The 12249-nt window shown below is 39.0% G+C and overlaps 1 protein-coding gene across 3 annotated transcripts in view; it reads left to right on the top strand.

Moving 5' to 3' along the window:
* Positions 1–305: 305 nt before the first annotated feature.
* The window catches only part of LOC139749933 (uncharacterized), a 49272-nt gene continuing 37328 nt past the window's right edge, over positions 306–12249 (top strand). The window contains exons 1-4 of one of the 3 annotated variants that reach the window (XM_071664360.1): positions 331–430; positions 562–664; positions 2608–2736; positions 3742–3837. In XM_071664360.1, the coding sequence (XP_071520461.1) occupies positions 2617–2736; positions 3742–3837 (216 nt within the window). In that variant the 5' untranslated portion in view covers positions 331–430; positions 562–664; positions 2608–2616. Of the gene's footprint in view, positions 665–2607; positions 2737–3741; positions 3838–12249 lie in introns of all 3 variants that reach the window. The other 2 variants (XM_071664361.1, XM_071664359.1) reach the window with 2 other exon arrangements.

Below are 12249 nucleotides of genomic sequence, written 5' to 3'. Positions count from 1 at the left end.
TACAGTAAAGTTTTCAGGTTGCCTCCGTTTCCCATGCTATACAGACAAGTAGTCAATTCAACAAGATTCCATAACCTGTACGAAAAAGAGCAACTTCAACTTTTCTTGCTAAATAGGGGTTGATATGCGATTAATGGTTATAAGATACGTCGTGAAGGATTCATGAGTCATCTTTGTACCCTGACATTTGATTGTCTATTTTAATTAATAGAAAATAGATGATAATCTACATAGCTCGTTTAAGCTGTATAACTGAGAAAATAAATCTCTGAGTTGTTTACATTTTGTTCCGCATGCAGTACGTCAGTTGTCTGGCGGTGACGTCACGGTTTGTTTCTTAGGGACTACACAGCTGGTTATAATCATGTCCCATTCATAAACTTGTGTTTCTTGCCCTGCAATGCCTTCGACCCACAGATAACAGTGACAGGTATAAATTACAGTCGATTCAGTATGAAAGGGAACAACTATTGTTGTTATTGTGGCTCTCAGTTGTGATTAAATGAAACTGGAGAAAGTCCACGTATACAGTCTGGGATCAGCTGTTTGGTGTCTTGACAGGAACTGCACGTTTTGCCTTCAAACATATGAAGACGCAGAAACACCTATACGTTGGTTATTGCTTGGAGAAACGTGCATACTGTTACCTGAAGGAAAAGTTTAGGTATGTCTTGTTTTTTTTATCGTGATAGGAAAACCCAGATTCATATACTGTTTGGTGAGATTAGGCCCCAAATATGTCAAGTGAGGGAAGATGGCCTAACCAGAAAAATTTAGCATTGTGTATCATTTGCTTTAAAATTACTATGTTTCATTTTATGATAGAAGTAAGCAGCAGTAGAATGTAAGGGCACCGCCTGAGTTACTTAGGAGTATCAGTGAAATCTCTGTACAATGTTGTTATTGTTGTATTTATTGCCAAATAAAACGGGAGCATGATAAGGAGTATTTGTATATTCACAAAAAAGTACTTAGGCGTCAGTAGGGAGGTATGTGATTTTAGGTACTGTGTAGTTAGTAAATGTAAAATAATGTGAAACTTTCATAGAAAGCATCATGTAAAATTTCACGACTTTAAGTCACCATGATTTACTTAGTATTCATTTCCAGTCAAAATATATCAGACTGTATCATGTAGAGCTGAGTGTGATGTGGTCCAGGTATGGTTATGTGCAGTCACTCACCATTTTGTGCATCAGCTGCTTGCCCCAGGAGCTCTTCTTTTGTAACTTCTGCAGCATACAGGAAGGCAGCCATGCCCATTTGATGGGACCTTGTATACCAAAGAGTATGGTAGTGATGTTTAAGTCTCTGTGTGTGGTGAGTGCAGGACAGTTTGGCAGTGAAATGATCAATTGTTCGGTGTCTTTGGTATAAATACCAAAGTTTCAGCGTGGACTTGAGGATCCTTGTGATATGTTGAAGTGGTGTTTGTAATGTTGCAGAAGTGGGAGGTTCATAGAGCACGGATGAGAGAGTATAGTTTGTATATGTGTAGGGAGTGTGGTTTTAGGTGGGTGATTAGCTGTTGGAATGGGGTTGAAGACTGGGTTAGGGGCGACTGTTCCATGCTTGTTGAGTCAGTTTGGTATGTATTTGTTTTGTCAGTGTTATATACATTAGGATGAAGGGATCTGCAAGTAAAGGTTATAGATAGAAATGTGAAGCGGAGGTAAATTTTTCATTTGTACTAAAGGGTTGGTAGTTAGTAATGGAATTTTTTGGGTTTATTGCTGTTGTGAATCTTGTGAGTGGATCCACTAGCAGACAGATTTCATGTTGGTATATTTGTACAATCATTTTGAGTACTGATGATTTCTGTCAAACTATCCAAAATACATTTGGCACGATCACCCAATAAAATCCTCAAGATACACATAGGAACATGAAATGCTGCCAAAGTTGATATCATTTTGAGGAGTCAATTGTATCCATAACCTTTTGAGTTTTCTTTGTATTTTTTACTCCTACATATAAGCTGTATTTTTTTGTTGAAGGAGACTTGGAAAGTCAGGCTAGATTATCTTAAGTTCTCTTGATTGCTAAAAGCATTTTGCTTACATATGTATTATTTGACCTCAAATTGTCTGTGATCATCATAATCCACTCCACATTTGCCTTCTCAATCAACATAGAATAAAATAGAATGATATAAATCATGCTTTCTTGGTCTCATTTTACTCTTGAATAAAGTATACCATCATTTTAGAATGAAACCATTGAAATTCCTTAAGTTTTGCCGCTCTTCGTCTTTAGGCATTCACCATTTTTTTGAAACCACTTGCCATAATCTCTTTGTTTGCTTATGCCCATGTTCCAAACTCCCCATACATTTTTATATAATTTTCCTTTGGAATTTGTAACAGTAATTGTATTCTTGTGATTTACTTTTATATCCTGTGATACATATGGTAATGTATTGCATTTTTGAGGTTCCTAATTTTGTCAGCATTTCAGAGACACCTACTTCCAGTCATTGTTATATGTACAGTGTTACTTTAATGTGTGTAAATATATCCCTTGGAACATTTATGTCTTTAAGGAAAAGTAGGTGGTGTTGAATACTGATAATGTATATATATGTTTAAGATTGTATTTCCTCCACAGAGTGTAAGAATGTGGTGGGGTGGGTCTGGAGACCAAGAGGGGTCTCCTCCTCCAGACCCCTCAGGAGAGCAGGGTGACTCTAACCAAGAAGATCCTACCCACATCAAGCAAGAACTGGGGGATCTGCAGGTATGATGAATTGCAGGGAACAGTTAAAAGTAAATGCCAATTAATGCAAAGCTCTGGTTGTAGAGAGAGATGGGTTATCACTGCTTTAGCAGTATTTTTTGAGTAGAGCAAGGTGTTTTGAGTTTACATATTTGGGATTGATGATCAGTACTGGGATGGGTTTAGGAAAGCTGAACTTGAGAGTAGTTATTTATTTATTTCTTGATATATTTATTATACATAATCTTTGTTTCCCATGTCAGTGAGGTAGCACCAGGAAACAAACAAAGAATGGCCCTTCCACTCATATACACATATATATACAAATAAAAAGAATTGGCATTGCAGATCAAAAGGAGAAGAGTTATACTATGGAAGGGATGGGCAGATACAATCAGATAGATATTAAGGTACATTAGATGAGGATGCCAAAGCAGTAATTGTGGATTGCTGCAGATTTGTAACAGAAATATGTATCTTATGCAGGATGTCGGTTGTGCAACAGTGAAAATAATTTTGAAATAACGTAATAATGAGGACTTTACTTGTCCTTTGGGGATACTGTATAGAATTACGGTAAAGTATCCCACATGCTTGGTTTAACAAAGTTATCATTTCAAAGTTATCTTAAAATGCTGATGTATCTAATGATGTATAGAATTTGATATATACGAGACAGTTATATCCTGTAGTTGTTTATCAGTTCTAGTTAGCTTCATCGACACTCTTTTAAAAGATTACCACAGACCTTATTGCTGTGCCTTTAGCATGTGTGTGGTCTCCTCCCAGTATAGAGTACTGTATACAGTAATTGTTTTCAACAAAACTTATGATTATTCAAACTTATACTTGTAATCCTTAGGAGATTAAGCATTTATTTTCAAAGATAGTGATGTTTCATTTATTTTCTTCTAGAAATATGAGTACTTGTTGCTGAGGATAGTTATAAGAAGCTGAATAATGTTTCCCAAACAAACAGTATGATATATTGAAAACAAAATGTAAATATGATTTGTTGTTTTTCAGGAACAATTTGACCAACAGCAAGCCTTAATTGGGCAACTCAAGGATATGCTCAAGAAGAAGGAATCTGCACTTAGCTCTAGGGAAAAGGAAGTAGAGGTTGGTTTATAAATGGCAGTTTATTTTTCTATGTTATTTTGATTTTCAGATGCTATATTTTTTCATACTTGATCGCTTTTTCTTGCATTAGTGAGGTACTGCCAGGAAAAGATGAAGAAAGAACGCATTCTCCCACATCTGTCATGTGTAATGCCCTGAAACAACTCCTCGCTATCTTCATCCAGGCCTCGTAAACCTTTTCATGGTTTTCTCCAGCTGCTTCATATGCCCTGGCTCAGAACATTGATGCCTGTTCACCACATTATTCAAATTATTCAAATTCTTTCTATCTTGTGTACTTTCACCCTCTTGTATGTTCAGGCAGTCATTTAAAGTCTTTTTCTCTCCTTCTTTGCACATCCAATTTAAAGTCTTTTTCTCTCCATCTTTACACATCCAATTGGTTCTTCTCTTCCTCTTTGTTCCCTCCACTTCTGACACAGCTGTCATCTCACTCATACTCTCAATAGGTCCAAACCATTTCAGCACTTCTTCAGCTCTGTCAACCACACTTTTTTTTTTTACCACACCCCGGTATACCAGTGTTCCAATTCACTCTATTTCTTGCATGCCTCTCACCCCCCTGCATGTTCAGGCCCCGATCACTCAAAATCTTTTTTACTCCATCCTTCCACATTCAGTTTGGTCTCCTGCATCTCCTTGTTCCCTCCATATATCCTCTTTGTCAACCTTTCCTGACTCATTCTCTCCATATATCCAAACCATTTCAACACACCCTCTTCTGCTCTTTTACTCACACTCTTTTTATTGCCACACACCTCTTTTACCCTTTTTACTACTTACTCGATCAAGCCACCTCACACCCTCTCACTTCACACATCGCCCTGACCAAAACACCCTTCATCTGCTACTTTATCTACAAACACAGTCAACAAACCTTCAAAATACTCACTCCAACTCCTCACTTCATCACCACCTGTTATCACGTTCCCCCTTGCCCCTTTCATCAGTGTTACCTTTTGTTCTCTTTTCTTTTGCACGTTATTTATCTCCTTCCAAAACATCTTTTTATTTTGCCTAAATTTTAATGATACTCACCCCAACTCTCATTTGCCCCCTTTTGCAACACTTGCACCTTCCTCTTGACCTCCTGCTGCTTTCTTTTATACATCTCTCAGTCATTTGCACTCCTTCCTTGTAAATTTGTCCAAATGCCACGCTTTTCTCTTTCACTAACAATTTTGCTTCTTCATCCCACCACTCACTACCCTTTCCAATCATAGATCATGGAGAAGTGCCTGAGGATAGGCAGAATGCATGTATAATGCCATTGTACAAAAGCAAAGGGGATAAAGGTAAGTGTTCAAACTACAGAGGCATAAGTTTGTTAAGTATTCCTGGAAATTGTATGGCGGGTTATTGATTGAGAGAGTGAAGGCATGTACAGAGCATCAGACTGGGGAGGAGCAGTGTGGTTCCAGAAGTGGTAGAGGATGCGTGGATCAGATGTTTGCTTTGAAAAATGTTAATGAGAAATACTTCGAAAAAAATAGATGCATGTGTATGTGGCATTTATGGATCTGAAGAAGACATATGATAGGGTTGATAGAGATGCTTTGTGGAAAGTCTTAAGAGTATAAGGTGTGGAAGGTAAGCTGCAAGAAGCAGTGAAAAGGTTTTATTAAGGATGTAAAGCATGTGTACGGGTAGGAAGAGAGGGGAGTGACTGGTTCCCAGTGAAGGTCGGTCTGATGCAGGGGTGTGTGATGTTTCCATGGTTGTTTAATTTGTGTATGGATGGGGTGGTTAGGGAGTTAATGTTACAGTTTTGGAGAGAGGGGCGAGTATGCAGTCTGTTGGGGATGAGAGGGACTCGGAAGTGAGTCAGTTGTTGTTTGCCAATGATACAGCATTGGTGGCTGACTCAAGTTGGTGACTGAGTGTGGAAAAGTGTGTGAAATATGAAACTTGAGAGTAAATGTGAATAAGAGCAAGGTTGTTAGGTTCAGCAGGGTTGAGGGACAAGTTAGTTGTGATATAAATTTTGATGGAGAAAGATTGGAGAAAGAGAAGTGTTTAGATATCTAGGAGTGGACTTGGCAGTGAATGGAACCATGGAAGCAGAAGTGAGTCATAGTGTAGGGAGAGGGCAAAGGTTCTAGGAGTGATGAAGAACGTGTGGAAGGAGAGAGCGTTACCTCGAAGGGCAAAAATGGGTATGTTTGAAGGAATGATAGTTTCAACAATATTATATAGTTGTGAGGCATGGGCTATAGATAGGGTTGTACGGAGGAGGTAGGATATGTTTGAGGACAATATGTTGTGTGAGGTGATTCGATCGAGTAAGTAATGAAAGGGTAAGAGAGATGTGAGGTAATAAAAAGAGTGTGGTTGAGAGAGCAGGAGAGGGTGTGTTGAAATGGTTTGGACATATGGAGAGAATGAGTGAGGAAAGATTGACAAAGAGGATATATGTGTTAGAGGTGGAGGGAACGAGGAGAAGTGGGAGACCAAATTGGAGGTGGAAGGATATAGTGAAAAGATTTTGAATGATTGGGACCTGAACATGCAGGAGGGTGAAAGGCATTCAAGGAATAGGGTGAATTGGAATGATTTCATATACTGGGGTCAACATGTTGTCAGTGGACTGAACCAGGGCATATGAAATGCCTATGTTAAACCATGGAAAGGTCTGTGATGCCGGGATGTGGATAGGGAGCTGTGGTTTCGGTGCATTACACATGACAACTAGAGACTGAGTGTGAACGAATGTTTCCTTTTTTGTCTTTTGCTGGTGCTACCTCGCTGAGGGGGGATGCTATTTCCTGTGTGGCGGGGTAGCGACAGGAATGGATAAAGGCAATCAAGTATGAATATGTACATGTGTATATATGTATATGTATGTATATGTTTATATGTATATTTGTACATGAGTGGATGGGCCATTCTTCCTCTGTTTCCTGGCACTACCTTGCTGACGCGGGGAACAGCAATTAAGTATAATGATAGTGAAGATGATAATGATATGTCTATGTGTGTGTGTGTATGGGTGGGTGGGTTGTTCTTCGTCTGTTTCCTGGTGCCACCTTGCTTACGTGGGAAACGGCGAACAAGTAAAATAAATAACTGCCACTTCAACCAGTCTTGCATTCACTTCGTACATCATTATTACTTAATCTCTTTTATCAAAATTGCTGATACATTGAACCAGCTCCTCCCAAAACATAACTCTCTTCACTTCTTACATCACCAGGAGCATAAGCATTAACGGTCAACCATCTCTTGTAATTTACTTTCATTTTAATCCATAGTATCCTGAGGCTTATTTCTTAACATTCTTTCACATATTCCCACATCTTGTTCAGTTGATGTGTCATCCCCCTTCTTTGCTCTTGCCTTTATGCTAACCCCGAACTTTGCCTCTAGGGCATTCCCAACCCATTCTTCCACCTATCTTTAACGCTTGATTTCTCTCAGAGCCAGAATATCCAGTTTCCTTTCTCCAAATATACTACCTATCTCTCCCCTTTTCACATCTTAGTTGGCTTCTTCTTCCATTCTGTCTTTCAGAAATTGAAATGCAAGAATGGGAGGGTTTCTAGTTCCTCGCTCCTGCTCGATTCAGTTGCCTTCTGCAACACTCTTCGCTGAGAGCATGAGAAGCAGTAAGAGTAAAAAGGCCAGAAAACACAGTTAAAGCTTAGCAATATATATATATATATATATATATATATATAAATCGTATTTATTTTGGCATATGAATTAAGATGGTATAAAGGAAGAGTAAATCAATAAATACTTTTTGTTGAAAAGATCATATGATTATAGTAGTATGCACAGAAAGATTTGCATATGAGACTAAAAAGTTATGGTTGTTCATGTGAATTATAAAACGATGTATGTATATACAGCATTAGATTTTTTGAGAAAAATTTAATGATATATTAAGATTTAGTTCAAAAGGTTATTGTTTATGAAAATCCTGTGGTGAGTGGGAAAATGTTGTATGTAATTGCTTTGTGAGTGATGAGGGTTGGGGCTTAGGTAATAACACCTTACCACTGACTCATGATGACATAAGATTGCATGGGTTGATGTAGGGTAGTTGGGTTAATGAACATGCGTCAACCAGGCCCATAAGAATGATGTAAGTTTTAGAAGTTGATGCATTGGTGGATATGCTATTATGGAGATTAGAATATTGTTCTAGTACCCTTTGAAGAAGTGCACTCTGTCTCATTATTGGTGATAGAGTTTCTGCCTCTTGTAGATATAAGATTTTTGACTTAAAAAAATAATATCAAATTTCCTTGCCAGTTATGAGGCAAGTGCCATTTGTTTTTGTGGTGATTATTATTTTGGTGTTACAGGACGAGAGTTTTGCAATCATGTTGCTCCACCTCTTAACTTTGTATGTGTACCATATCTTCCCTCTTATGTATATACACACAAAATATGCCAACAAAAGTTGAATGGAAGATTATTTAAGGTGAGCAAAAGTTGAATGGAAGATTGTTTAAAGTGAGAAGGCAATATTCTGTTGAATCTAAAGAAGCATAAATTTGGCAACAGTTAATACTGCACTGTGCTATTCATTATAATGTATGATTTCCATTTAGAGAAATGACCACTATATTTATCCATTTCACCTTGTCAGTTCTGTGCCCTGTTGCTTAAAAAGTGGTTGTATGATGTGCTTTAGAACAGGAATAAGGTGCCTGCCTTAGAGATGCTAAAGATACTGTAGACAGAAAAGCTGTGTGTAGATGTTAGTGAAATAAAATGAAATGCATATTTATCAATAACTTATTTTCTTTGTTACTGATGATCTCCTTCATTGAAAAATTTGGATACATTATGAAAGAATGTTTTTGCATTAAATGGTACTTTCACATTTAATGTACGAGTGTCAATTATATATATGTGATTAATCAGAGCTTTTGATAATGTCCAGTGACCTCAAAATGTGCACCAAACTCTTGTACCCCTTGCCATTTGTCTTCAGTTTTGGACAGCATATGTGTTTCTTGTGTGTGTGTACCACACTCATACATTGATTTTGCACTGGAAAGTAGATAAAAGGAAGTATAGATGTCCAGAAAGAAAACAACTTTTATACAAGATCATGTGACATGGAGTTTAGATAATTTTTTTCTTGAATTCAATATATTTCCTGCCATATGATTATGGCTTTGCACAGTGGCAGTATCATAGCCATTGTGTTTAGAGGTGCTGCTATTGTGAACCATTGTGGTTAAGAGTTGCTGCTATTGTGAACGGGCTCAGAATGAGGAAAGTTGTCAAGTTTCAGTCACTCAAGGGGATCTTAGTTTCTAAAGTATCCAAGTCTCACCCTGCCTTCTCGTGGTAACCTCGTTAATACAAGGGGTGAAACTAGAGGGGGAGGCATTGACCAACTCCATCCGGGCATTTCTTTAAAGTATAGACAAGTACCTGAGGTGTGCTGGGACTTTTTGATTTTTTGACAATTTTGGAGCCTTGCTGCCTCAGGAAACACTGCGCTGAAGTTGCCCTCTGCCAATGACCTGTCAGTGGTGGAGCACATATGTCATGAAGAAGTGGCACTGAAATCTACCAGTTATGCTGAGGAGTAAAAGAGAAGAGTGATTGAGGATAGTGGTACTGACTGCAGATGGGATGACTGATGAGAATAAAAGAAGGGAGCTTGAAGGGAAGTTTAAGAGTTGTAGCTTGGATGTGCTGAGATTAGGGAAACCCATAACCTCAGGCAGGGTGTATGGAACAAAAATGGAAATAAAGAATGGAAGTTATGGGAGGGCATGGAAAGAGGAATGGTATGGACAGAAGTTAATGAAAATTATTAGGGAAAAGGGAAAGAAGGATGTGCAATTCTACTATCACAGAGAGTGTGGGAGGGTATAACAGAGCATGGTTGGAATGGATTCAAGAATAGTGTGGGTGAAAGGAAGGATTGGAGTCACGAAGTATGCATGGGTATGTGTACATATGACTGTATGAGGTAAGAATGAAATGAAGTATTTCTGCAGAAATTTGAATGACTGTATAAATGGATTTTAGGAGAGATACGTGGTTGTAATGGGTGATATGAACTTGAAAGTGGGATGTGATGAAATTGGTGAGGTAGTTGGTAAATGGGGAGCACTTTGAGTGAATGAGAATGGAAATTATCGTGTGGATGTCTGTGCTAAGGGGCTTTTATTCCTTGCAAACAAGTTTTTGTCAGCACAAGATGATCCACTGGTATACATGGATGAAAACTGATGGAAGAGAAGAGCAAAAAGCTTTGATTGACTGTGGCAGTGGATGAAAGATTGATAAAGGCTGTGCTAGATGCTGGAGTTGTGAGAGGATTCTTTGGAGACTGACCATATTGCAGTTCTTGTGGGGATGAGGATCAGGGAGAAGTGGAGGTATGGTGTAAGGAAGAATGGAGATGTAAAAAGTGTTGGCAAGCAAGAAAATGAATGAAAATAAAATGCAAGGAATAGTATGAAAGCAAGGTAGCTGAAAGTTTAGATGGAAGTGCAGGGAATATAGGGATGCAGTCATATCTGAATAAGGTGTTTAAAATGTTGAGAGAAATACTATTAAAGTTTGTAGAATTAGTAGTTGGAAACAAGGTCGTGAGATATAGGAATAAAAAGGGCCATGCATGGTGGATCGAAGAGATTAGAAATGCCGTGGAAGAGAAGAAAGGAATGTACCAGTGGAAGTTCAGCAAAGGAGGAGGGAAGAATTTATATGAAATGTGTCAGTGGAATGTTAAAAAATCTGATAGAGGAAAGCAAAGAAAGAGTGGATGTGGGGAAAGAAAGACAGGAAGAGGGGAGAGAGTTAAAGTATTTAGGCACTGTAGACTGGAAGAGGTGAGATATAGTAAGTATCTAGGAGTAATCTTGGGTAAATTTGGTTATACAGAAGGAGAGATAAGGGAGAGAGTGGTACAGGGTAGAAAAGTCATTGGGTCCCTTAACAAAATAATGAAGGGTAGAGGTGGTGACTGAGTTTGGTAAAGTGTGTGAAAGAAGAAAGTTAAGAGTAAATGTGAATAAGAGCAAGGTTATTAGGTACAGTAGGGTTGAGGGTCAAGTCAATTGGGAAGTGAGTTTGAATGGAGAAAAACTGGAGGAAGTGAAGTGTTTTAGATATCTGGGAGTGGATCTGGCAGCGGATGGAACCATGGAAGCGGAAGTGGATCATAGGGTGGGGGAGGGGGTGAAAATTCTGGGAGCCTTGAAGAATGTGTGGAAGTCGAGAACATTATCTCGGAGAGCAAAAATGGGTATGTTTGAAGGAATAGTGGTTCCAACAATGTTGTATGGTTGCGAGGCGTGGACTATGGATAGAGTTGTGCGCAGGAGGATGGATGTGCTGGAAATGAGACGTTTGAGGACAATGTGTGGTGTGAGGTGGTTTGATCGAGTAAGTAACGTAAGGGTAAGAGAGATGTGTGGAAATAAAAAGAGCGTGGTTGAGAGAGCAGAAGAGGGTGTTTTGAAATGGTTTGGTCACATGGAGAGAATGAGTGAGGAAAGATTGACCAAGAGGATATATGTGTCGGAGGTGGAGGGAACGAGGAGAAGAGGGAGACCAAATTGGAGGTGGAAAGATGGAGTGAAAAAGATTTTGTGTGATCGGGGCCTGAACATGCAGGAGGGTGAAAGGAGGGCAAGGAATAGAGTGAATTGGAGCGATGTGGTATACCGGGGTTGATGTGCTGTCAGTGGATTGAATCAAGGCATGTGAAGCGTCTGGGGTAAACCATGGAAAGCTGTGTAGGTATGTATATTTGCGTGTGTGGACGTATGTATATACATGTGTATGGGGGTGGGTTGGGCCATTTCTTTCGTCTGTTTCCTTGCGCTACCTCGCAAACGCGGGAGACAGCGGCAAAAAAAAAAAAAAAAAAAAAAAAAAAAGAGGTGCAAGTATAGAAGTGGAGAGAGGGTTAAGGGATAGCATAATCCTCCCAACACTGACCTGTGTAGCTGCAACATGAACATGGAACTATTTACAGAAGTCAAAAATCCAGGCTGTGGAAATGAGCTGTTTGAAAGGAGCATGTGGTATGACTAGATGGAATCAAGAAAGAAATGAAGGGGTGAATGAAAGATGTGGTAGGGCAGGGAATGAATTGTTGAGTGGGTGAACATAATACTTTGAGGTGGTTTGGACATGTGGAAAGAATGCAAGACTGGGAGTTTACGTAGAGAGAGAGTATGATACAATTAAAGGGGTTGGTGTAGGAGGTAGACCACATGTGACACTGGCAAATAGAGAGGAAGAATACTGTTGGGAGAGAAATAGTAGAAGAATGTATGAAATGGCTTATGCTAGGGAGGTATGTAAGGCCAGAGAAAAGTGGAGACTTTTTCTGTAGGCACCCCTTTGATTAGAGTTCCTGGAGGGAATGGGCTCCAGAGATTCAGATAAATAGATATAGTTAAG

Source organism: Panulirus ornatus, chromosome 8, assembly GCF_036320965.1.
Source record: "Panulirus ornatus isolate Po-2019 chromosome 8, ASM3632096v1, whole genome shotgun sequence".
NCBI classification, from domain to species: Eukaryota; Metazoa; Arthropoda; class Malacostraca; order Decapoda; family Palinuridae; genus Panulirus; species Panulirus ornatus.
Note: the sequence above shows the minus strand (reverse complement) of the source record. Positions and strands in the feature narration are given on the sequence as shown.